The 23,846-nt window shown below is 48.8% G+C and overlaps 1 protein-coding gene across 2 annotated transcripts in view; it reads left to right on the top strand.

The window, feature by feature from the left end:
- The window catches only part of SHC3 (SHC adaptor protein 3), a 147,380-nt gene extending 128,759 nt beyond the window's left edge, over nt 1-18,621 (top strand). Inside the window, exon 11 of one of the 2 annotated variants that reach the window (XM_036302406.1) lies at nt 18,016-18,621. In XM_036302406.1, coding sequence (XP_036158299.1) covers nt 18,016-18,144 — 129 coding nt within the window. In that variant the 3' untranslated portion in view covers nt 18,145-18,621. The remainder of the gene's footprint in view (nt 1-18,015) is intronic. The other variant, XM_036302405.1, reaches the window with a different exon arrangement.
- Nucleotides 18,622-23,846: the final 5,225 nt, after the last annotated feature.

Raw genomic sequence — 23,846 nt, 5'->3', positions numbered from 1 at the left:
TCTGCATTTACTTTTTGTTTTATATATTACTCTTCATTTTTTACTGCTTTTTTTTACATTAGGTAGATTTTTATAAGGTAGTATTTTAATTGCTTTAATAACTTTTCAATATTTTTGACATTATTTTTAGTGGTTTACCATATACATCTGAATTTACCAGAATCAACTTCAGATTTATACTATCTTATTTCCTGTGATAAATAGAAATGCTATCCTATCTAATAATAGACAAACATGGTAATTAACCATACCTCCGCTACGCTTCCCATTGGCTAATCAGCAGGATATGCAAATTAACTGCCAACCAAGATGGCGGCCAGCAGCCAGGCAGCTGAAGCAAACATGAGGCTTGCTTGCTCCAGTGATGGAGGAAGCCAAGGTTCCCCACCTGCCGCAGTCCGGCTCTGAGCTCCAGATGCAACAATGTTGCAATTATAGAAGCTAAACAAACAAAGAAACCTGCTTTCAGCCGGCAGTGGGCTCAGAGCTTAGAGCGCCAGTGATGGTAACAGAGTTTCAATTATAGAAGCTAAACAAACCCAGATATCTGCTTTCAGCCAGCCACAGCCTCAGAGCTGGAGCCGGCTCTCAGCTCCAGTGACAGCTATAGAAGGAAAATAAATCCCAGAATTAAAAAAAAAGAGGCTGGGAGCTTCAGTCACCTGCCAGCTTGAAAACAGCCCTCAGCCCCTCACCCAGACTGGCCAGGCACCCCAGTGGGGACCCCCACCCTGAAGGGGGTGCGACCAGCTGCAAACAGCCATCAGTCTGTCATCCAGGCTGGCCAGGCACCCCAGTGGGGACCCCCACTCTGAAGGGGGTGCGACCAGCTGCAAACAGCCATCAGCCCCTCACCGAGGCTGACCAGGCACCCAAGCAGGACCCCCACCCTGATCCGGGACACCCTTCAGGGCAAACCAGCCGGCCCCCACCTGTGTACCAGGCCTCTATCCTATATAGTAAAAGGGTAATATGCAAACTGACCCTAACAGCAGAAAGACTGGGAATGACTGGTCACTATGACACACACTGACCACCAGGGGGCAGATGCTCAATGCAGGAGCTGCCCTCTGGTGGTCAGTGTGCTCTCACAGGGGGGAGCTCTGCTCAGCCACAAGCCAGGCTGATGGCTGCCAGTACAGCAGTGGTGGTGGGAGCCTCTCCTGCCTCCTCAGCAGCACTAAGGATGTCTGACTGCAGCTTAGGTCTGCTCCCCGCTGGCAAATGGACATCCCCTGAGGACTGCTGGGATGTCAGAGGGATGTCTGATTGCCATCTTAGGCCCAACCCCCTCCCGGGGAGCAGGCCTAAGCCAGCAAGTGGTCACCCCCCAGGGGTCCCAGACTGTGAGAGGGCACAGGCCGGGCTGAGGAACTCCCTACCCCTGAGTGCACAAATTTTTGTGCACCGGGCTTCTAGTTCCTATATAACTCTATTTCCTTCTCTCTTTGTGTGACATTATTGTTATACACACTACATGTATTGTTACAAACCCAACCATACATTGTTATAATGATTATTTTGCCATTTGAAATGATTTCCTCAGCCCAGTGCAACTTGGCTCCTTCCCACCTCCTTGGTGCAGTTATAGGCAAATTTGCTATCCTTATACTACATTTCTATTTAGTCCCAACATTACATTGTATACATCCTATTTTATACATTGCTTTTAATGTTAACCTCAAAGTTTCCAATTGCCTTCTTCTGCTTTCCTCACCATTTCATTACTGTTATCTAGCTCATTCCATCTATTTTTGGAACACACCTGAAGACAGTCTTATTCCCTGACTAATAGATTTCTAGAGCAAATCCATCACTCCAGGAAAATATTGTGATTGCACTCCTGGTAAGTTCCAGCCAGTTGTGTATACTGTATCTTCTTCTTTCTAGGTTTTTACTCAGTTTTCATTGGAGTGGTTCATCAGGCCTTCCTCAGAACAGGTTCATGGGCATGAACTCTCTCACCTATCCCTGTCTGGAAAATGCATTTGGAAGTCACTTTTGTTTCATAGTATGGTTGGTTGTAGTATGACTGGTCAGATTCCTGATCTTTTGTAGGTTACTCTTTTTTCCTCTAGAAATTTTAGACTCTTTTTTCTCTTTTCTTTTCCTTCTGTAATGATATGATCATGAATGATGAGCTGTTTCAATCTGAAAACTTATATTATTCATTTAAATCAGAGCAATTTCCTTATAATATTTCTTTTTTTTTTATTTTATTTTTATTTTTTTTTATTTTTTATTTTTTTATTGCTTAAAGTATTACAAAGGGTATTGCATATGTGTCCTTTTTTCCCCCCCACCCTTGACAATCCCCTGGCAAGAATTTAAATTTTAAAAAAAACCTACAATGTCTCCCTACCTCACTTGGATCAAAACTAGAATCTCTACAATGACCTTCCATTTTAGTTTTTGGACCTCATCTACTCTTTTTTTTCTTTTCTTTTTTCTTTCTTTTTTATTTTTTTTTAATTAAATCTTTATTGTTCAGATTATTACATTTGTTCCTCTTTTTTTCCCCCCCATAACTCCCCTCCTCCCAGCTCCCGCCCCACCCTCCGCCCTCACTCCCCACCCACTGTCCTCTTCCATAGGTGCACGATTTTTGTCCAGTCTCTTCCCGCATCTCCCACACCCCTTTCCCCCCCAAGAATAGTCAGTCCATTCCCTTTCTATGTCCCTGATTCTATTATGATCACCAGATTATTTATTCACTTGATTCTTAGATTCACTTGTTGATAGATGCATTATTTGTTGTTCATAATTTGTATCTTTACCTTTTTTTTTCTTCTTCCTCTTCTTAAAGGATACCTTTCAGCATTTCATATAATACTGGTTTGGTGGTGATGAACTCCTTTAGCTTTTCCTTATCTGTGAAGCTCTTTATCTGACCTTCCGTTCTGAATGATAGCTTTGCTGGATAAAGTAATCTTGGTTGTAGGTTCTTGGTATTCATCACTTTGAATATTTCTTGCCATTCCCTTCTGGCCTGCAAAGTTTCTGTTGAGAAATCAGCTGACAGTCGTATGGGTATTCCCTTGTAGGTAACTGGGTTTCTTTCTCTTGCTGCTTTTAAGATTCTCTCTTTGTCTTTTGCTCTTGGCATTTTAATTATGATGTGTCTTGGTGTGGTCCTCTTTGGATTCCTTTTGTTTGGGGTTCTCTGCGCTTCCTGGACCTGTAGGTCTATTTCTTTCACCAGGTGGGGGAAGTTTTCTGTCATTATTTCTTTAAATAGGTTTTCAATATCTTGCTCTCTCTCATCCTCTGGCACCCCTATAATTCTGATGTTGGTGCGCTTGAAGCTGTCCCAGAGGCTCCTTACACTATCTTCATATTTTCGGATTCTTTTTTCATTTTGCTTTTCCAGTTGGGTGTTTTTTGCTTCTTCGCATTTCGAATCTTTGACTTGATTCTTGCGCTCCTCTGGTCTGCTGTTGGGTGTCTGTATAATATTCTTTATTTCAGTCAGTGTATGCTTAATTTCTAGTTGGTTCTTTATCACAACATCGAGGGTCTCATTAGATTTCTTGAGGATCTCACTACATTTATCGGCGGTCTCACCAGTCTTTTCGAGGGCCTTACTAAGTTTATCGGCAGCTTCTAGACAGTTCTTAAGAGACCTTAAAAGTGTGGTTCTGAACTCAATATCCTCCATTGACAGTTTTGTCCTGTTTCTTTGTCTCCGAATTTTTTATGCTTTCTTGGTGCACCCCCTAGTGGTCTTTGTCCGCAGTCTTGTTGCCTTTAAGCCTTGATTGATGTCGGCAATACCGACATTGATGTCGGGGTGATTTGACCTCCAGGCTAACTGGCTATGAGAGTCTGCTGTGTCTGTAGTGGGAGGGCTTCTGTGCTGGATCTCTAGGGCGGTGCTAATCTAGCGTTTGCCTGAGGCTATCCGGCAAATGGTTCTGTGCAGGGCTTGGGCGGGGCGGGTCCCCGGGGATCTACAGGGCGGGCGGAACAAGCAGTTATGGCGACTCTCAGTTCCTTCCCCAGGGGCTCTGCAGAGCCCCAGCAATGGCTGCAAACCTCGGAGAGAAAGCTGCCTTCGAGTTCCGACCGAAGCCAGACAGTCCCGTTTCTCCCGTTTGAGTCTCAGTCCCCAGAGACTCGCCCGGATCTGGAGCTCAGAGTCTGAAACTCCCTCCCGATTGAAAACAACAACCGCGCCCTCCGCCGCCAGCCCGCTCCGCGCGCACACTCCGCACCTGAGTATTTCACTTCAGCACTGCGCTTCCTCTGAGTCTGGGTATGATATTCTCTTTCCTCCTAGTTGTAGAATTTCCACTCAGCCAGCCTTCCTGTGGTTCTGGATGATGTCCGTTCTGTCCTTTAGTTATATCTCTGAAGTGGTTGTTTGAGGCAGCGATCTCCGGCGTTAACCTATGCCGCCATCTTGGTTTCTCTCCTTATAATATTTCTTTGCTAATTTCTCCCATATTCTGTCTTCTTTGAACACCTCATTGAGGGGCTAAGTCTCTTGCACTGACCTTCTTTCTCTTTTTTTTCTCTAGTTTCCAGTTCTTTGAAAATTTGCTCTATGTTCTAGAAGCTTTCTTTGACTATCTTTCAAACTTTATGGATATAGAAACTACACATATACTTTTCCAGATTGTATATTTAACTTCTAAAAGAAAACTTGTTCTTCTCTGATTGTTTTTCCCCCATGCATTTTCTGTTTAATGGCTCAAGTATCTTTTTGGCTTTTTGATGTTATTAATGAGTTTTTATCTATTTTTCAGATTATCTTCTAGGGTCAGGTGTTTTATTTGCTCATCACAGTTTTTCTCTTCATGACCTTGGTGTTCTTAAGATGCCCAGCACATTTCCCTGAGATACATGAGAGCAGGGGGCTGGGTCGATGCTCCTCAGTGGGGCTCTTCTGCTGTAACACACGCTGGTCTGTTTCCCTCTAGCCTTCCCCAGGCCAGGCATGGAAGACGGACTGAGGCTATGTGTGTGGTAGGGCGTGGGGGAAAGAAGAGGATGGTGGGAATAGGTCTGGGGTGGGGAGCTGTTGCCTGACAGGTTAGAAGACTGAAGGAGAGGACAGGGCCTTGGCCCCTCAGGCTGGGGCTCCCAGAAACACTTTGGTGCCACCATCACTCTCCTACAGCCTCGCCACCCCCCCCCCCACCCCACCCCAGACTGTTTTGTTTCTTTGGATAAACATTCTCTGGCTTCTTCCTGAAAGTAAATGCTAGTTTGGCTGTAAGGAGGTGAGTGGGAAGGAGGGGCTGTGGAGCTGCAGGAATCGCCCAGGGGCCCAGCTGCTCTTGCTCCCACTGTGGCCGGCATCCCCCTCGCCCACAGGCCCTCTCCCTCCTCCTCCACTCTAGGCTCTCCTCTTTCTTGCTGTTTAATTCAACAGCCTCCTGTCTTTTCGTGCTGAGGCCATCATGTCCTCTGGCCGTCCATCTTCTCTTTTGTTTCAGACATCTCTTCCATTGCGGCTGGAGTAGGTGAGATGGGACAATGCTTACACTCGCCTCACGTTTTAACTTATAATTCCTTTTCTCATGCCTTTCCTATAAAAATAGAATTATTAATAATATAAAGTATCAGCTGTTTACCAATCTCTACTTTCTATCAAGGATTGCAAAGTTAAGCCAAATTAAAGAAACAAAAACACATAGGTACATTTTAGCATCTCCCTCACTTGATAATTAGTAAGGAACTTCCATCCTTCTCTCTGTAAAATGCCAATGGCCGGAGCTCATGAGTCTTTCCTGGGGGAGTGGGCGCTCAGGTGCCCACAGCTTCCCTGCACATCTCCAGTGAAGAAACCCTGGTGGGTGCCCTTTTCCTATGAATTTCCTTTTGGCCACATGGTCAGCTTTCCATCTTGTTTTCATTTCTATTGTCAGAAATAAGACTTTTCTGACTCTTTGGCAAACTTGGCAATGACTGGGGTTCCTCAGTTCCTTGGAACTAGGAGAGGAAGGGGAGTAAAACCCAGAAGGAGCGGGGGCCAGGGGGCACACAAGTGTCCTCCTCACTCTGACATGGTGGCCACAGGCTGACAGGGAGACGTGAACACAGGACCCCAGCTGTGCAGAGATTCAAGTTCAGTTTCACTCTTTGGAAGGGAATCGAGTGCTCATGTGCAGTAAGGCGTTGACTGGAGGAGTGTAAGCAATTGGTGTACAAGATCCCAAGCCTGACTCTTGGCTTAGCATTCTGGAGGCTGACATGGCCTGGGACGGTGGGCTTTGTGTCTAGGGAAAGCCTGGATCTTGTCTGAATTTCAAACGTGGGAGAGGCCAGGCAACATGGCTGTGGTGGCTGCGTCCCGCTGGGGTGGGCTGTGCTGAGCACAAGCCTTCGGGGTGAGGTCTCCATGGGTCCAGCCAGTGCTGAGACAGGAGCCGAAGGGCAGTGGCTCCACGCTCAGCCTGTTCCCGCAGAACCAGAGTTGTCATCTGGAAGCATCAGAATGAAGGCTTTGCCTGTTCCAATCTGACCTTTGGAAGGGGTTGGTACAATCACTTTGTCATTGATCAAATGTCCTGGTTAATGCACAGTCTTTAAAGAGTATCTAACTGCCCACAGGGCAACTCCACTTAAACATTCCCTAGGCAACACAAGCCCACCCGTCTAAGTGGAAGGCAGCTTGCCATCATCCCTCCTCCTCACCCACCTGCCCTCTGGATTCCTCCTACCACTGGCCCAGTCACCAAGCCTCAGCCTCCAGCACCTCCCCTCACACTGCCCATTCCACGACTGACCACACCCCTCAATATCTGTGAAAGCACCCCTTTTCCCCACCCACCTGCACTGTCAGTAGCTAATCAAATGACCACAGCAGCTAGCAGTAGATTCGAACCCAAGACTCGCGGTTTCTTGGCCAGTGGTGTTTCCCACCCGCAGCAGCACCTTCTGGTTCTGTTCTGTGTGCACAGCCCCTGAGACACAGAGGTGTTCACCGAGGAGCCTGGATGAATACATTTTGAGAAATTAATTTCCACTGAATTTCGGGAGGTGTATAAGAACAGACAAGCAGAAAAGGAGAGCTGACCCAGAAGGGTGTCCACCCCCCCCCCCCCCACCCCGTGTCACTTCGGATTTCTGGAGGTTGTGGCAGAGAACAGACAAAGGGATTGTCACAGCCTCACTGCGATTGAGAAATCAGAACACGCTCTGTGTTTGTTACTTACTTTACTTTCCACCGCCTTTGAGCTGTTTCTCAGGCTCCCTAATGAGACCAGCCCTTCTGGAAGCCGGGAGCAGCATTCCTTCCCACCTTTGGGATCTTATTTTCTTCTACTTCCAGACTCTGTGTGAAATGATTAAAAATACTGTCAGCAACTCAAAGATACCTTACAGAGAAGCCTTATCAAGCTGGCCTCTGGGTTTATGCCTGGCTGCTGACCCTGAGGCCTATCAGTTTTCATGCTGTGATCAGTGTGGGCACCTGAGCCCCACGCACCTCAGTCTCCGGACACCTGAGCCCGGGGCACCTGAGCCCCTTCTCTTGCTGCAATGTGATCAGATGAAGAAAGCCAGTGCCTGCCCTCCCTCCTGCAGAAATCAAGGCCAGGAGGGGCCAACTCTCTGAAGCCATCATGTGCCTTGGAAAACCCTTGAGGCCACAGATGACCTTGGCCAGGCCAGAAGCAGGCTGTGAGTGGAGGGGTGAGTGGAGGGAGCGCTCCCTGTTGGGTGGCTCAGGTCTGAGTAGGCAGTGGGGCAGGAGAGACCCTCCCTACACTGAAGACTCCCTGGCAGCATTTCAGGCTTCCAGAACTCGGGGGGAATGTCAAGGTGCTTGAGCAATGGCTGGCTTCAGCTAGGAACGAGGATTTTGCTGGGGCTTGGGGTGGGGGCAGAGGCCCCTGCTGAGGGGACCCAGGTCTGCCCAGATTGCTAGATGACGTCCTGATCCCCATCATTGGCATTGTGCCTTCATTCTGTACAAATTTGTTCAATAGAAATTACACTGCCAGTTTGGTCAAGGTCACCTGTGGTCTTGGGTAAGTCATGTGACCTGTTGCCTTGCCATCAAGTGAGGATGGTCTTCCAGGCCCCTTCTCACAGCCCCTGGAACAAGACGGGGCCCTGGTGTGCTCTGGACCTGCCTCTTCCTGCCTCGTTCCTGGATGTGCGTTTTGGTGCTTTAGTCACAGGATTGTTTCATGGCTAAGAAGAAAATGTTTGGGGAGGGCAACACCATGCCGTTGTGTTCTGCTGGCCACCAGAGGGCGCCGGAGGCACACACTTCCACCCTAGCCAGGGGAGGGCATCCAGCCACTGCTTTCACCACTCTGCTTCTCTTCAGTTTCCTGTGTTCAGATTTTTTGAAAGGTATCAGGTTAGCTTTGCCAGATGAATGTGTCCTCCTTGGGCTGGCATCCAGGGCCAGGGCCCTCGCTGTATGGGCCATTTGGGGTGTCCTCTAGTCTTGGAGGCCGTTGCCGGGGCAGGCAGCTTTGGGGACAATTGAGTGCATGGGTCCAGCCCCTCTCCTTTAGCAGCTGAATTAGGACTTCCTGCAGTTTTCTGAGCAGTGACTTATCCTGCAGCCCACAGAGGTGAGCCCCTAGTGGCCGACCAGCAGGCCCAGAACGGGTTTTCCTGGGCCGAGAGTGCTGCACGTGGAGACACTACGTTCTGTTCTATCAGCGGCAGAGCTCCTAAAAAGTCATCTTGGAGCTGGATTCCTTGTGTTTGTTACACTTTCTTGACAGAACAAAAGGTTAAAGCCCGCCCCTGCTGGAGTTCCAAAGGGCTGGTCCAGCTGCCCCACGTCTGGGAGGGAATTGAGGTTCATATGTGATGTGATTGTGCGAGATCCAACCAGGCCTACAAGCCTGTTCTGCCCCGCTCTGCCCTCCTGGATAACCAGCCCCCTGCACCACCCAGACCTCACCCCATCGTCGCGATGCTCACGGGCGCCACTTCTTCCATCGCAGTGTGGAAAGCGCAGACTGGACACGAGCCGCCCAACGTCCCTTTCGACAGATGTCCATGCTCTACTTACTCAATCTTTTTTAAAAAAATATATTTTATTGACTTTTTTACAGAGAGGAAAGGAGAGAGATAGAGAGCTAGAAACATCGATGAGAGAGAAACATCAATCAGCCGCCTCCTGCACACCCCCTACTGGGGATGTGCCTGCAATCAAGGTATATGCCTTGGCCGGAATCGAACCTGGGACCCTTCAGTCCACAGGCCGACGCTCTATCCACTGAGCCAAACCGGTTAGGGCATACTTACTCAATCTTGATGGAGGAAAAGTCCAGAATGAATGAGGGGATAGAGGTGTGGGAAGCTCAGAGACTTCGCTTGGTCTCTTTTGTGCCCCCAACCTGGACATTCTACTCAAAACTGAAGTTGACTGCTGCCTCCCACCTCCATCCCTGCCTCCCATTGTGTGGACACTGAGGGGATGATGCCAGCTGACCAGACACCTATGAAGCTGCGCAGGCATTTCGGTCCCTGCCTGGGGAGGAAGAGCTCCGTAAGCTGCTGTAGGACCTGGGGATCTCTGCCTTAACAAGTTGACTGCCTAACACACTTTAAGGAATAGTGGTTTCAACATCAAACCAAAGTGGAAACGCCTTACAATGAAGAGTTTCAGGAGCCCTAAGGTGCCTTGTTTAAAGATGGTGCCTTCCCTCCTTCGTGAAACTTTATTGTCTCCCAAGCTGCTCCCCTTGAAAGCCTTATCCCATCTGACACTATCAACTTGAATATTTAGTCTACTCTTTTAAAAAAGATACTTTAATTTTTAGAGAAGTTTTATGTTCACAGCAAAATGCAGAGGAAGGTACAGAGATTTCCCCCATGCACAGCCCGCCACCACCAGCACTCCTGCTGATGAGCCTGCATTGGCGTGTCCTCCTCACCCGGAGCCCATAGTTTACATGAGGCTCATCTCGGTGTTGGACATTCTATGGGTTTGGATAATGTATAACGACACGTAGCCACCGTTACTGTATTATACAAAACAGTTTCACCGCCCTGAAAACCATCCTGGCTGCTCTGCCTATTCCCTCCCCTCACCCTCGAAACACTGATCTTTTCCTGTCTCCGTAGTCTTACCTTTCCCAAGGGTATAGTTGGAGTCACACAGTACACAGACTTTTCAGATGGGCTCCTTTCACTTACTGATATGCATTTAAGGTTCCTCCATCCTTTTCATCGCTTCATAGCTCATTTCTTTTTAGCACTGAATCATATTCTATTGTCTGGGCGGACCACAGATTATTTATCATTCATCTACTGAAGGACAACTTGGTTGCTTCCAAATTTTGGCAATTATTACTAAACTTGTTGTAAATATTCATGGACATACGTTTGCAACTCCTTTGGGTAAATACCAAAGAGAGCTATTGCTACATCATGTGATAAGATTGTATGTTTAGTTTTATAAAAAACCATCAAATGATCTTCCAAAGTGACTGTACGTTTTGCATTCCCACCAGCAATGGATGACAGACTGCTGCTCCATGTCCTCGCCGGCTTTTGTCAGTGCTCAGGAGCTGGGCCATTCTACTAGGTGTGTGGTGGTGTTTCATTGGCTTACTCACATTCCCTGTGACAGGGATGTGCAGCTCCTTTTCATGTTTATTTGCCATGCATACATCTTCTTTCCTGAGTTGTCTGGTAAGGTCTTTGGCCCATTTTTAAAACTGGTTGCTGTTTTTTATTGTTAGTTTTAAGAGATCTTCGTAATTTTTGGATAAAAGTTCTTTATCAGATGTGCCTTTTGCAGATATTTTCTCCCAGTCTGTAGCTTGTCTTCTCATTCTCTTGACAGTGTGATTTGTAGAGCAGAAGTTTTTAATTTTAATGAAGTCCAGCCTATTATTCCTTTTATTAATTATGTCGTTGATGTCATATTTAAAATGTCATCACCAAACCCATTGTCATCTAGTTGTTTCCTATGTTATCTTGTAAGAGTTTTATAGTTTTGTGTCTTACATTTAAGTCCTTTATCCATTTTGAGTTTATTTTTGTGCATGGTGTAAGTTGGTGGTCTAGTTTCATTTTTTTGCATGTATCTGTCCAATTTTCCCACCACCATTTATTGAAGAGACTGTCTTGACTCCTTGTATGCTCTTGCCTCCTTTGTCAAATGTTAATTGAGCATAGTGGCTTGGGTTGAACTCTGGGTTCTCTATTCTTTTCCATTGGTCTATATGTCTGTTCTTGTGCCAGTACCAGGCAGTTTTGAGAACAGTGGCTTTGTAATGTAGCTTGATAACTGGTATTGTGGTCCCTCCAACTTTGTTCTTCTTTCTCAGGATTGCAGCGGCTATTCGGGGTCTTTTTTTTTTTTTTTTATTCTATATCAATTGTTGGAGAGTTTGTTCTAAGTCTGTGACATATTCTGTTGGTATCTTAATGAGGATTGCATTGAATCTATAGATTGCTTTGGGTAGTATGGACATTTTAATGATGTTGATTCTACCAATCCATGAACATGGTATATTCTTCCATTTGTTTATGTTTTCCTCTATCTCTTTTTACAGTGCCCTGTAGTTTTCTGAGTATAGGTCTTTTACGTCCTTAGTTAAGTTTATTCCTAGGTATCTTAATTGTTTTTGTTGCCATGGTAAATGGGATTTTTTTTTTTTTTAGTTTCTCTTTCTGTGAGTTCATGATCCTGCATAATAAATGCATAGTATGCAAATTGTCCCCTCAACTGGGAGTTGTCTGGGAGTTTGACCAGGGGGCGGGGCTGGCAGGGGGAAGGGAGGGAGGCCCTGGCTGGCAGCTGGCAGCCACTAGGGACCTTACCAGTTCATGAATTTCATGCACTGGGCCTCTAGTTGATGTATAAAAAAGCCATAGATTTCTGGATGTTAATTTTGTATCCTGCTACATTACTGAATTCATGTATTAAATCTAGTAGTTTTTTAATGGATTCTTTGGGGTTTTCTAAGTACAATGTCATGTCATCTGTGAATAAGGACAGTTTTACTTCTTCTTTTCCAATTTGGATGCTTTTTATTTCTTCTTCTTGTCTGATCACTATGATTAGCACTTCCAGTACTATGTTGAACAGGAGTGGTGAAAGTGGGCATCCCTGTCTTGTTCCTGTTCTTAGGGGAAATGGTTTTAGTTTTTGCCCATTGAGTATGATGTTGGCTGTAGATTTGTCATATATGGCCTTTATCATGTTGAGATATGCTCCTTCTATTCCCACTTTGCTGAGAGTTTTTATCAAAAATGGGTGTTGGATTTTGTTGAATGCTTTTTCTATATCTATTGATATGATCCTGTGATTTTTGTCTTTCAATTTGTTTATGTGATGTATCATGTTTATTGATTTGCGAATATTGTACCAGCCTTGCATCCCTGGAATAAATCCCACTTGATCATGGTGTATGATCTTTTTAATATATTGCTGGATGTGACTTGTTAATATTTTGTTGAGGATTTCAGCACCTGTGTTCATCAGGGATATTGGCCTATAATTTTCTTTCTTTTTTTTTTTTTTTTGCAGTGTCTTCATCTGGTTTGGGAATTAGGATAATGATGGCCTCATAAAAAGAGTTTGGAAGTGTTCCTTCCTCTTGGATTTTCTCAAATAGTTTGAGGAGTATAGGTGTTAGTTCTTTGAATGTTTGGTAAAACTCCCTATAAAGCAGTCTGGACCTGGGCTTTTGTTTGCTGGGAGTTTTTTTTCTTACTGCTTCTATTTCATCGATTGTTATTGGCCTATTCAGATTTTCTTAGTTTTCCTGATTCCATTTTGGAAGATTGTATTTTTCTAGGAATTTGTCTATTTCATCCACATTGTCCAGCTTGTTGGCATATAGTTGTTCATAGTGTTTCCTTACAATTCTTTGTATTTCTGTGGTATCAGTGGTTACATCTCCACTTTCATTTTCTGATTTTATTTATTTGGTTTCTCTCTCTTTGTTTCTTGATGAGTCTGGCTAATGGTTCATCAATCTTGTTTATCCTTTCAAAGAACCAGCTCTTGGTTTCATTGATTTTCTTTGGTAATTTTTTTTAGTTGCTATGTCTTTTATTTCTGCTCTCATCTTTATTATTTCCTTCCTCCACTTACTCTGGGCTTTTTTGGTTGCTCTCTTTCTAATCCCTTAAGTTGTAGGGTTAAATAGTTTATTGTTAATTTTTAAAGTAGGCTTGTAGTACTATGAACTTCCCTCTCAGGACTGCTTTTTCTGTGTCCCAGAGATTTTGATTTGTTGTGTATTCATTTGTTTCCAGGATGTTTTTTATTTCTTTCTTAATCTTGTTGGTAACCCATTCATTGTTTAATAACTTGTGTTCGAATGTTTTGGGGGTGTTTTCACTGTAGTTGATTTCTAATTTCATTCAACTGTGATCAAAGAAGATGCTTGATATGATTTCACTCTTCTTGAACTTGTAGATACTTGTTTTGTGTCCTAACAAGTGGTCTATCTTTGTGAATGATCCATGTGGACTTGAGAAGAATGTATATTCTGCAGCTTTGGGGTGAAATGCTCTATAAATGTCAATTAAATCCATCTGATCCAGTGTGTCCTTTAGAGTCACTGTGTTCTTGTTAATTTTTTGTCTGGAAGATCTATCCAGTGAAGTCAGAGGGGTCTTAAAGTCCCCTACTATGACTGTATTGTTGTCAATCTCTCCCTTAAAGTCCTCTAGAAGTTTTTTTATATATTTAGGTGCTCCTATATTGGGTGCATATATGTTTACCTGGGTTATATCTTCTTGTTGGATTTATCCTTTTAGTATTATGTAGTGAGCTTTGTTGTCTCTTGTGATGGCCTTCATTTTGAAGTCTATTTTGTCAGATATGAGTATTGCTACTCCAGCTTTTTTTTTTTTTCATTTGCATGGAAATTTTTTTTCCATCCTTTCATTCTCATCCTGTGTGTGTCTTTTGTTCTGAGGTTGGTCTCTTGTACGAAGCATATGGTTGGGTCATGTTTTTGTATCCATTCAGCTACCCTATGTCTTTTGACTGGAGAATTTAATCCATTTACACTTAAGGTTATTATTGATAGGTCCATAATTATTGCCATTTTAATTTTGTATGCCTACGCTTCTCTCTCTTTCTTCTCATTACAGAAGTCCCTTTAGCATTTCCTATAATGCTGACTTGGTAGTGATGTACTCCTGTATGTATTTTTGTCCAGGAATTTCTTTATTTTACCATCTGCTTAGAATGACAGCCTTGCTGGATATAGTAATCTTGGTCTCAGATCCTTGTTTTCTATTATATTGAGTACTTCATGCCATCTGGCCTGTAGAGTTTCTGATGAGAAATCAGGTGTCAGCCTTATGGGGGCTCCTTTGTAGGTAACAGTTTGCTTTTCTCTTTGTCTTTAACTTTTGGCATTTTATTTATGATGTGTCTGGGTGTGTGCCTATTTGGGGTCTTCTTGCTTGGGGTTCTCTGTGCCTCCTAAACTTGTGTGACTTTTTCTTTTACCAGGTTAGGGAAGTTTTCTGCCATTATTTTTTCAAAGATGTTCTCTATCCCTTTCAACCTTTCTGCCTCTCCTAGCACACCTGCTATTTGAATATTGTTATGTTTCATGCTGTCCCATAGCTCCCTTAAGTTGTCCTCCTGTTTTTAATTGTTTTTTTCTTTTTGGTTCTCTGGTTGAGTGTTTTTTTCAACCCTGTCTTCTAATTCACTGATTCGATCCTCAGCTTCCCCTAATCTGCTGTGTATTCCTTCTAATATGTTCTTTATTTATGCTATGTCATTCTTTATTTCTGCTTTCATAGTTACTATATTTTTTCTCATGCTGTTGAACATCTTTACCATCATTATTCTGAACTCTATGTCTGATAAATTTCTTATCTCCATTCTATTTATCTCTTTTTCTGGAGAATTCTCTTGTTCTTTCATTTGGGGGTTGTTTCTTTGTCTCCTCATTTTGGCTTTCTATTTCGGTTTGTGACTATGTATTAGGTGGATCTGCTACCGCTCTCAATCTCTAGTGCAGGACAGTGTCAAATGCTGTTTCTGACTAATTAGCTCAGGTAAAGACTCATAGCCAGAGACCATCTCTGCCTACAAAATGATAGGATTCTGTTTTGAATTGCCCTCAGGCAATGATCCACAGGTATGGTGACCGTTTTTTTCAACAAGGTGGTGCAATTGCTTCTGCCTGGAGGCTAATTGTTATTCTCAGTCTCTTAATGGGAATGGGCCTTGGAGACTACACTATGGAGCAAGGCGTTTTCCAATAGTGTGGGTCAGCTTTCTAGCCCCCCCGCCCCCTCCAGGTGAAGCCACCTGTATAATAAATGTCTGCATGAGAAAGATATCCTCAATGGCCTGAGGGAATGACTCAGCATAGGAAACTGATGTGTCTGCCTTCTGATCTCTAACCCCCAGTGCCCCAATCCTGGCTTCTGTTCACACAGCTCCAGTCCACTCTGCTCTCCCTCTGCCAGAGTACAAAATGAGTGGCTACGCAGGGAATTTTGTGTTTGGCCCTTTAAGAGGGCACCTGAATTTCCAGCTCTCTCCCTGGCAGATAGCAACCCTGCTGCTTATCACAGCCAGATGTTATGTGGGCACCCTTCTCAGTTCTGGTGCTCTCTGTTGGGGGACCCAGCTTGGGGATTAGACCCCAGAGTTCTCAGTGGCAACCCCCGACAGCTAAGATATCCTTCCAGAACTTCAGTTGCTGTCAGTGGGAGCCCAACCAGCCCTTTTGCACCTCTGCCCCTCCTACCAGTCTCTATGCAGTCTTCATTTTCTGTTCTTGGAATCTTTTCTGTATTTTAGTTGTAATTCCAGTTTGGTTCTGGGAGAGTGTCTGTGCAGCATCCACTTACTCTGCCGTCATTTTTTAAATTTTATTATTATCCTTTTAATGCCCATGAGATCTATAGTGATGACCCTCTTTTTCATTTCTGATATTGATAATTTGTGTCCTCTCTTTTCCTTAGTTTGCCTGAAGGCTTGTTGAGTTTCTCTCTTCTGAAAACTGACTTTATGGATCATTAGTTTTCTCTATTGGTTTCTCATTTCAATTTCATTGATTTCTGCTCTAACCTTTATTATTTGTTTTCTCTATTTACTTTGGACTTAATTTGCCTTTTTTTTTCCTAGTTTCCCAGGGTGGAAGTTTAGGTTATTGACTTCAGATCTTTCTTCTTCCAACATATGCATATTTATTCTGGTCTCCTATGGCCTTCATGTTTGCTTCCTGGTTGCTATGCAGAACTTCACACAGCTGTCTGGGCTAACATTCCACATGTCATAGCTGCAGCAGAATCCTTCTAGGTACCTGGGGAAGTTTGCCTGGGTGGCTAAGTGCTCTTAACCAGCCCTTGCACTTCGGGCACATGGCAGTTGGTTCCACACAGATAGCTCTGTGGGTTCCAAGTTCTCTGGGCAGGAGCCAGACTCAGGTTTGGGTAACTATTCATGAGAATGAAGTGAACTGGCTTTTTTTTTTTTTTTTTTTTTAATGTGGTGAATTTATGACTTACCTCTTTTCTGTGCCTTTGTTTAAGTGTGCCTTTATATTAGCCAGGCCATATATTCCAAAGCACTGATCAGTGGTCCTCAGTTTGGGTAGCAAGTTAGAATCATGGATGTAGCATAAAATACATCAGTGCCTGGGCCCCACTTCCAGTTCCTGATACAGTCGGTCTGGGTTTGGAGTTAGCAAAGCTCCTTGGGTGATTTTGACATGAGCCCAGGTTGAGACCACTGTCTCAGACACTTCCTGTCATAATCCTCCTTAAACCACCCTCATTGCCCCAGACTTACATGAGTGCTAATTGTTAAGAAGTGGGAATAAGAAGTCAATGTCAAGGCAACATGCTGACAACACTAGCTTCAAGCTGAGCTCCTGAGCGCTCCTGGCTTCCAAGGAAGGGTCTGCCCACGTCACCCAGGTGGTCCCTCTGGGCGGGGAATTCTAGGAGCTCCAGGAGGACTGAACCTCAATGGAAAGATGCCAGAAGTCCTACAGAAAGGTCCCTTTCAGAATGTGCCCATGAGATTACATCTCTACTGAGGCTAATGCCCAAGAGTCAGGTGACCCTGTGGCCTGGGAGGTCTCTGCCTCTGGTGATTACAGAGATGGGTGCGGAGGGGCCCGCCTCAGAATTGGATCCCAGGAGGTGAAAACATCCTAATTTAAAGTTCCTTTGGCCGCTAATTGGTAGAGCTCGGAGCAGACGGCCTGGACAGGGGTGTCTGATGTGCACACCTGGAGCATAGATTTGGGGCGGAAGTGAGATGGGGGCTGAAAGCCAGAGAGCAATGTCCCGTTGGTGAGATGATGGAGGGGAGACAGTGGCTACCTAGGGAAGGGGAGAGATTAAGAACTTGGGGAAAGGAGAGGGGTGAGAGACAGCAGGTTACCATCAGGAAGGGGTGGGCTCCCAGCAATAAGGTGGAGAGACAGGTTGGGCATCCAGGCCTCCCAGCCCCACCATGAGGGCCCTCTGAGGGCCTGGAGGGTGAATGGTGTAGCCAGGTACCCGCTCCTTTACCTATCTCCAACTCCCTCTCAGAGGAGCAGCCCCAGCGGGCTGTGTCCAGAGTATATATTGAGAGATTGCTCTTGGCCAGGCCTCATACGGCCTTCTTCAGGTGTGGTCTGTACCTGGAAGTGCCAGCTCAGTGTGTGTGTGTGTGTGGGAGGGGTGGGGGGCGGGTAGGGGAGTGGTGGTGAGGGGTTGGGCCCAGGGACTGCCATGCAAAGGCCTGCAGGTGGGAGGGGCATGGAAGCCTGCAGACCTCAGTGAGCGGTGCAGTTAGACAGGTTTCTGTGATGGATCCTATGAGGGCAGGAGGGAGCAGGGAAGGGAAGGCTGGCAGGGGGCAGGGGAGCTCACCATGGCGCCTGGTTGCCAAAGGTGGGGGAGGCCATGGCTCAGTCCCGGAGGGGTGGATAGATGAGCAGACTGAATAGACTGGCCAGCAACAGTGACCAGGGACCTTGCAGACCATCTCTGAGAGGGAGGAAGTGACCCTCCAGTTCAGATGGCCTGGCTGACACCAAGCAGGGCCTGTTCTTTCATTTCTGCATGTGTGATGCTGACTTCCCTCCGTGCCCTTCACAGATCCGGACGAGGGACAGGATCTTTGACAGCATCAGCCACCTCATCAACCACCACCTGGCAAACAGGCTGCCCATCGTCTCCGCCGGAAGCGAGCTCTGCCTGCAGCAGCCGGTGGAGAGGAACCCGTGACCTGCCGGCTGCCTTTCCTGACACTGCGCCGTGTCAGGGGGATTGGTTCTTCCCGGCAGACGGGTGCCCGGCACAGGGACTCAGGCAGCTGCCTTTCCTGACACTGCACCGTGGTCAGGGGGATCGGTTCTTCCCAGCAGACGGGTGCCCGGCACAGGGACTCAGGCAGCTGCCTTGGTCCAGAGCCCCAGGAGGAAAGCGTTTGTAAAGTGCAGGTTTTGTAAACTTGTCTGCTTTCTCACGTGCATAGTAAAGGTGTACATACCTATACATCCTGTACAAATGATCCCTCTAAATTTCTATTTTTTAAGATTAAGAAAGAGGTAAGGCTAATGTTCTGTGCTGTATGTTTTTAATGAAAAAATGTTTGACTGTAGTTGTCTGGGCAAAATTTAATTCAACTGACCCATTCCCCTGGGCAAGTCCACCAGGAAAGTGCTACCGGAAGTCTACCCAGGAAGCACAACCTGGGGAGTAGACGCACACAGGGGTGTGGGTAATGGACAGTGTTGTAATAGAGTCAGGCAAGATGCCACCCCAAGAGGCCCAGGCCTGATAGAGAGCAGTGTGGGCGCTGGTTCTGATGGCGCCCTCCTCCAGGTTCCGCTGGGCTGTCTGCCTCACGCTTGTGTGCCGGGTCCAGCACCCGGGGCTCCTGTGGCTGCCCTGAGCAGGTGTCACTTCTGCTGTGTCGGGCCACGCTGAGCTCAGGAATGCTGTCCCCCACGACCTCTGTTGTCCAGTTCTTGGGGATGCATTCTGCTGCCAAATAGGCACAAAACAAGCCTCACTAGTGAATATCTTCACTGGCAACTGCTTCCCTTGTTTCATCGAGTAATGACCAAGAGTGAGTGTGGAGGGGAGTTGGACAAAGCCTTGGATGGATGTCCTTCGGGGCGCCCGGTTGATTCCAGGCTGCTCCGGAGCTGCCGGTGAACGGGCCCCACCCCTCTGTTCAGTGGAGAAGCCACGTGGACGAGCTGTGCCAAAGGCAGTGGAACACGTGCCCACAGTCCTGTCCCGGGGACATCGGCAGCAGCCGTTCCCCTGGGTCCAGGCCGGCCTGACGCCGGGGACTTCTGAGAATCTGTGTGAGTTTCTGCTCCTGAAGCGACTGGTGTGTAAAGCGACTGGTTGTCTCTATAGCAGGTTTCCCAGTCGCTGCCCGGAAAGGCTTGTGCCCCACGCAGAGCCGAGCGTGGGGCCTTCTGTGGAGGGGAAGCACGCAGTTCCGGCTGGTTGTCTGGCGTTGGAAGCTGACAGTGTGTATGACGTTAGAACACATCTGGGATGAGACTGCGCGATTGGGGGGCGGTGTTATAGAGACAGAGGACTCCTTGTGGTGCTGCGAGCCGCGGGGGCGGGGGGGGGGGGCTCCTGAACGCGCCCACCTCCACATCAGTGCACGCAAGACCCTCCCCACATACCTAGACTTAAATCGTGATAACTTCGGGGCTTCAGCACTGAGGAGCTAAGGAGAGATTTTTAAAATTCCGATAAGCACTAATTTGGCAAAATTCCTAAGTGTGTGAACCCCATTTCAACTTTTGGGGGTTCATGGCCAGGATGGGAGAGGGAGATATATCTGATGGGCTAAGGATGGGTCGGAGCAGGTGCAAGGGTTCGTGTGTAGCCTTCTTTGGAGTTTCTGTTCTTTGAGGGTCCAGTGAATCCAAGCTGACAGAGGCTTCAATCTTCTAGAATGTTCTGCACTGGATTGGAGCTAATCTAGGCCATCCTGTGCTCCCTGGCTTCGGGCGCAGTGCGGATGCCCCACTCTGAGTCAGCCAGCAGCTGGCCCTGCCCCGGGCCTGCACCAGGCGGACTGGGGGTGGGGTGAGACTTCCCTGCGCCCGTCTCCTGGGGGCCTGCAGCCCGGGCACACGGGCACGCCTGCGCTGTGAGAAGCGTGTGCCCCCTCTGGGTGGTGTGACACACTAGACACAGACAGAACGGCTTTTCTTTCTGGGGCCTCCGGCCCCGCCTGCGCTCTTTCCCTCTTGGGGACCTGCAGTCCGCGTGGCTCTCTGCTCTGAAGTCAGCGCTTCGCTCAGTGATAAGCTCTATACATATGATGTGTTTTTGCATGAGGATCAACTTAGAAAATTGAAAGTATTTGGGAATCAAATTTTGTTTCAATATGAATTCAAACTACGCATTCTAAAGCTCAGGTCCCACGACCACGCACAGTGGAACGGCCGCGGCTGGCGGGGGGCCGAGGTTTCCCGCCTGCGCTCCCTCCACTGTGAAGCCGGCCGAGCTCACAGGAGCCAGCTCGCCTCCCCCTGCGGCACGGCACGTGGTGGGCATAGCTGTGAGCCTCACTCACGGCGGGAGCCCGAGGCGCCCCTTGCTGAAGGCCCCGCGCTGTGGGGCGGCAGGGCTGGTCTGCGCATCCCTCCTTCCCCCGCTCTGCTGCGCATGGAGCTCAGGGCTGGAGGCAGACCCATGGGGCCTCCTGGCTGCCCAGATGGCGCCCCTCCTCCAGCTGTTTCTCCCGCGTGTCCCTGCCTGGGCGGGGCAGGCAGAGCAGCTCTAGGCGTGGCTCCAGGGCCCCTGCCGCCCGGGACACACATGCTGTGGCCGCACAGAGCCACTCGGGCCCACGGAACACTCCAGGCCCGCTGCCCTCTCCTGGGCCCCCGGCCGCTGGGCCCAGCCTCCGCGTGTGCAGGGGGCACTGGGCAGGCGGGCAGTCCTGCAGTGCCCAGGTGCGGAGTGGCTCTGGGCCCACCCCTCCCGCCTGCACCAGCCTAGGGTAGGAACTCACGGGCTTCAGATGGCATCCTGTCCTGCTGGGGGCCGGCAGCCTCCGCGAAGCCGCGCACCCCTGGCTTGTCAGCTTTGATGCTCGTCTCCCAGGGAGACCCCGGGGCTCCGTGGACAGTCTGATAAACAGGCACTGAGACAACTGCCAGTGCACATCCTGGGCCTAAAGCCACCACTTCCGCCTTTTTAAAAACTATTGTCTGAGGGGCCAAAGCACTGGTTCGCACCCAGCCTCGAGCCGTGTCTCATTTCAGCACAATTCTGTTCCCGGCTGACTCGGTGTTGGGGTCGAGGGGCAAGGACCCAACGGGGCACATGTGGTGTCCTGAGAGCTTCCTGTGGCGAAGGTCGCCACCCGTCATTCCCACTGAGGACAAAGTGACAAGCCAGGTGTGCGGCCAAGGCCTGTGGCGGAGGCAGGCTGGGGAGGATGACGGAGCACACGCTGTGACCCAGCTCGGGACACTGTTGACACGTTTTCTGACCCCATGCCTGTCCGGGGTCCTAAGGACCCACTCCCCCCCCCTCCCCCCCCCCCCCCCCCCCCCCCCCCACCGCTCCTAATATGAAGCTTCCCCTGCAGTAGGGTCAGTGCTTGATGGCTCCCTCATGGCGGAATGTGTTAAAGCGAGTGGCCCTGCCCAGCGCCCTCATCAGCCACCACCCGCAGGCCAGCCAGGTTTCCCCCCACCGCAGTTCCAGCGAAGAGGCCCCCATCCAGCCTGGGCTGTGCACACGCAGAGCCCCGCGGCCTTGTGCTGGTCGCTGCGCTTCTGAGCCCTGGCTGCCTGCGCCCGGGGCTGTGCGGTCCGGGGCCTGTGGGGGTGGGGACTCCGTGTAGCGGGCAGGACAGTTGCCTCAGATGCTCCGCCAGAATGTGCACGGCTCCTCTCACACGCCTCCGCCTCCGGGAGTGCTGGCCGCGGGTGGGAGTGCAGAGGAGAGCTGGGGAGATGGCCGGTAGGGCGCTGCGGGACACAGACGAATCTTGGCCTTGGGTTTCAGAATGATGCTCTGGTTCTGTAGTGAAACTTACAAAATTGGTCCCCAGAAAGAGCAGCAGGAAAACTGCGGAGCTGTCCTGCTCCCCATGGCAGGGGTGCTCCCGGGGGTGCGGCCGGAGGAACCCATTTTCCAGTGAGCGACTGGACCAGGAGACTGCGGGAGGCGGCCGCGGGCTGGATCTAGGCCAGAGCACAGGACCCGCTAGGGTCCTTCCGGGCTGGAGAGGGAAGCTCACCCCCATGGAAGTGACGTAGTTCCTCCCTCCTCGGGCTCACATTTGTCCAGCTTTTTTCCAAAATGCGTAACGGCAAGCGCGAGTCATTCACACGGACATGCTGCCCTGCCTCCGTGTCATTGGGGTGCCTTCCGAAGCAGACCCTCAGAGAGGAACTGGGTGTCTGTGGTTTCTCCGGGGGGTGACCCAGCGGTGCGGGAGGGAAGGAAGCTGACAAGAACACACAGGATCAGGCAGATCCCGGGAGGCAGATAACTAACCGCACGGGGGACTGGACACACCTCAGACTGAGCCACAGGGCGGCCTGTGCACCACGGAGTCCTCTGGCAGGGACAGGCCTTCCTCCTAAGCAGCGTGAGGAGGGATTTCAGCATCAGAGCCGCGGGCCACCCGAGAGCTCCTGACTCAGTAGGTCTGGACGGGCCCGAGAACTTGCATTTCTCATAAACCGTGAGTGAGCTGGCGGGCAGTGTAGACGCTGAGAACCACCCTCAGGTGTGAGTTGCCAGCCCTCTGATGCCCCTTATTGCCGGCTGCCCTCCTCTGTGATTGCACAGGGTGGGGCAAAGGCAGGTTTACAGTTGTTCCTATGGAAATTAATACAATAATCCATAAATAATGATACAAGAATAAACTGTTTTGCATACTCACAACAGTAAACCTACTTTTGCCCACCCTGTGTTTTCATGCTCCTTCATGTCACGGGTCCTGGGGTGAGGTTAATAACATCTAGAACTCCGTGCAACCATCGCTGGAAGATGAACTGCCAGCGACCAGCCACCATTTATCCGAATGGGGTTTATACGTTTGCAAGCAACAGAGCGCACGGTTTTAAAACTGGCATATTCTTTTTTAATTTTTTTTTTTAATTGATTTCAGAGAGGAAAGGAGAGGGAGAGATAGAAACATCCATGATAAGAGAGAACCATGGATCGGTTGCCTCCTGCATGCCCCCTTACTGGGGATTGAGCCCGCAACCCGGGCATGTGCCTTGACCAGGAATTGAACCTGTGACCCCCTGGTTCATAGGTCGATGCTCAACCACTGAGCCACACCGGCCGGGCTAAAACTGGCACATTTTATAGCAGCCAGAAAACTTGGACGTCATGTAAGAACTTCCGAATGCCAGTGATGTGTCTGCACACACATGCGCCCGCACTGGTTATGACGCGTGTGCGTCTGTCCGTGTGCCAGGACGCTGGCTGTACAAATCGCACCTTGGACTCCTCCCTGGGTGTTGATATTTTGACTAATGAGGACAACTAGACAAAAAGGGAAACAAATGTTGAGAGTCTGGAGACGGATGCGTCCTGGCATCAGACATCTAGAGGAGGGTCCTGGATGCTGCAGACACAGACAGGAGGGCCTCAGGGTCCACGGTGGGGAATGGCAGAGGGACACGAGGGCGGGCAGGCCAGCCGGGGCAGATGGGGGGAAGAGGAAAAGGGGGGATGGAGGAGCCTAAGGAGAGAAGGGGCGCCTGTCCTGTGGTCATCAGTGCGCAGTGTCTGCGAGAGGCCAGGCGTGGCAGAGGCCCACCCATCAGCTGCCATGGGGGGCGAGGCACGGTGCCCTCCCTCAGCCACTGCGTCCCTGGCACTTCCCAGCGTCTAACCAGCCTTCTTGTGTTCTGGTCCGTATACTGGTTCCCCCGCTGCAGGCGCTGTCTGGGCTCCCGGGAGAGAGATGTGCG

Source organism: Myotis myotis, unplaced genomic scaffold (assembly GCF_014108235.1).
Source record: "Myotis myotis isolate mMyoMyo1 unplaced genomic scaffold, mMyoMyo1.p scaffold_m19_p_31, whole genome shotgun sequence".
Lineage (NCBI taxonomy): Eukaryota > Metazoa > Chordata > Mammalia > Chiroptera > Vespertilionidae > Myotis > Myotis myotis.
Note: the sequence above shows the minus strand (reverse complement) of the source record. Positions and strands in the feature narration are given on the sequence as shown.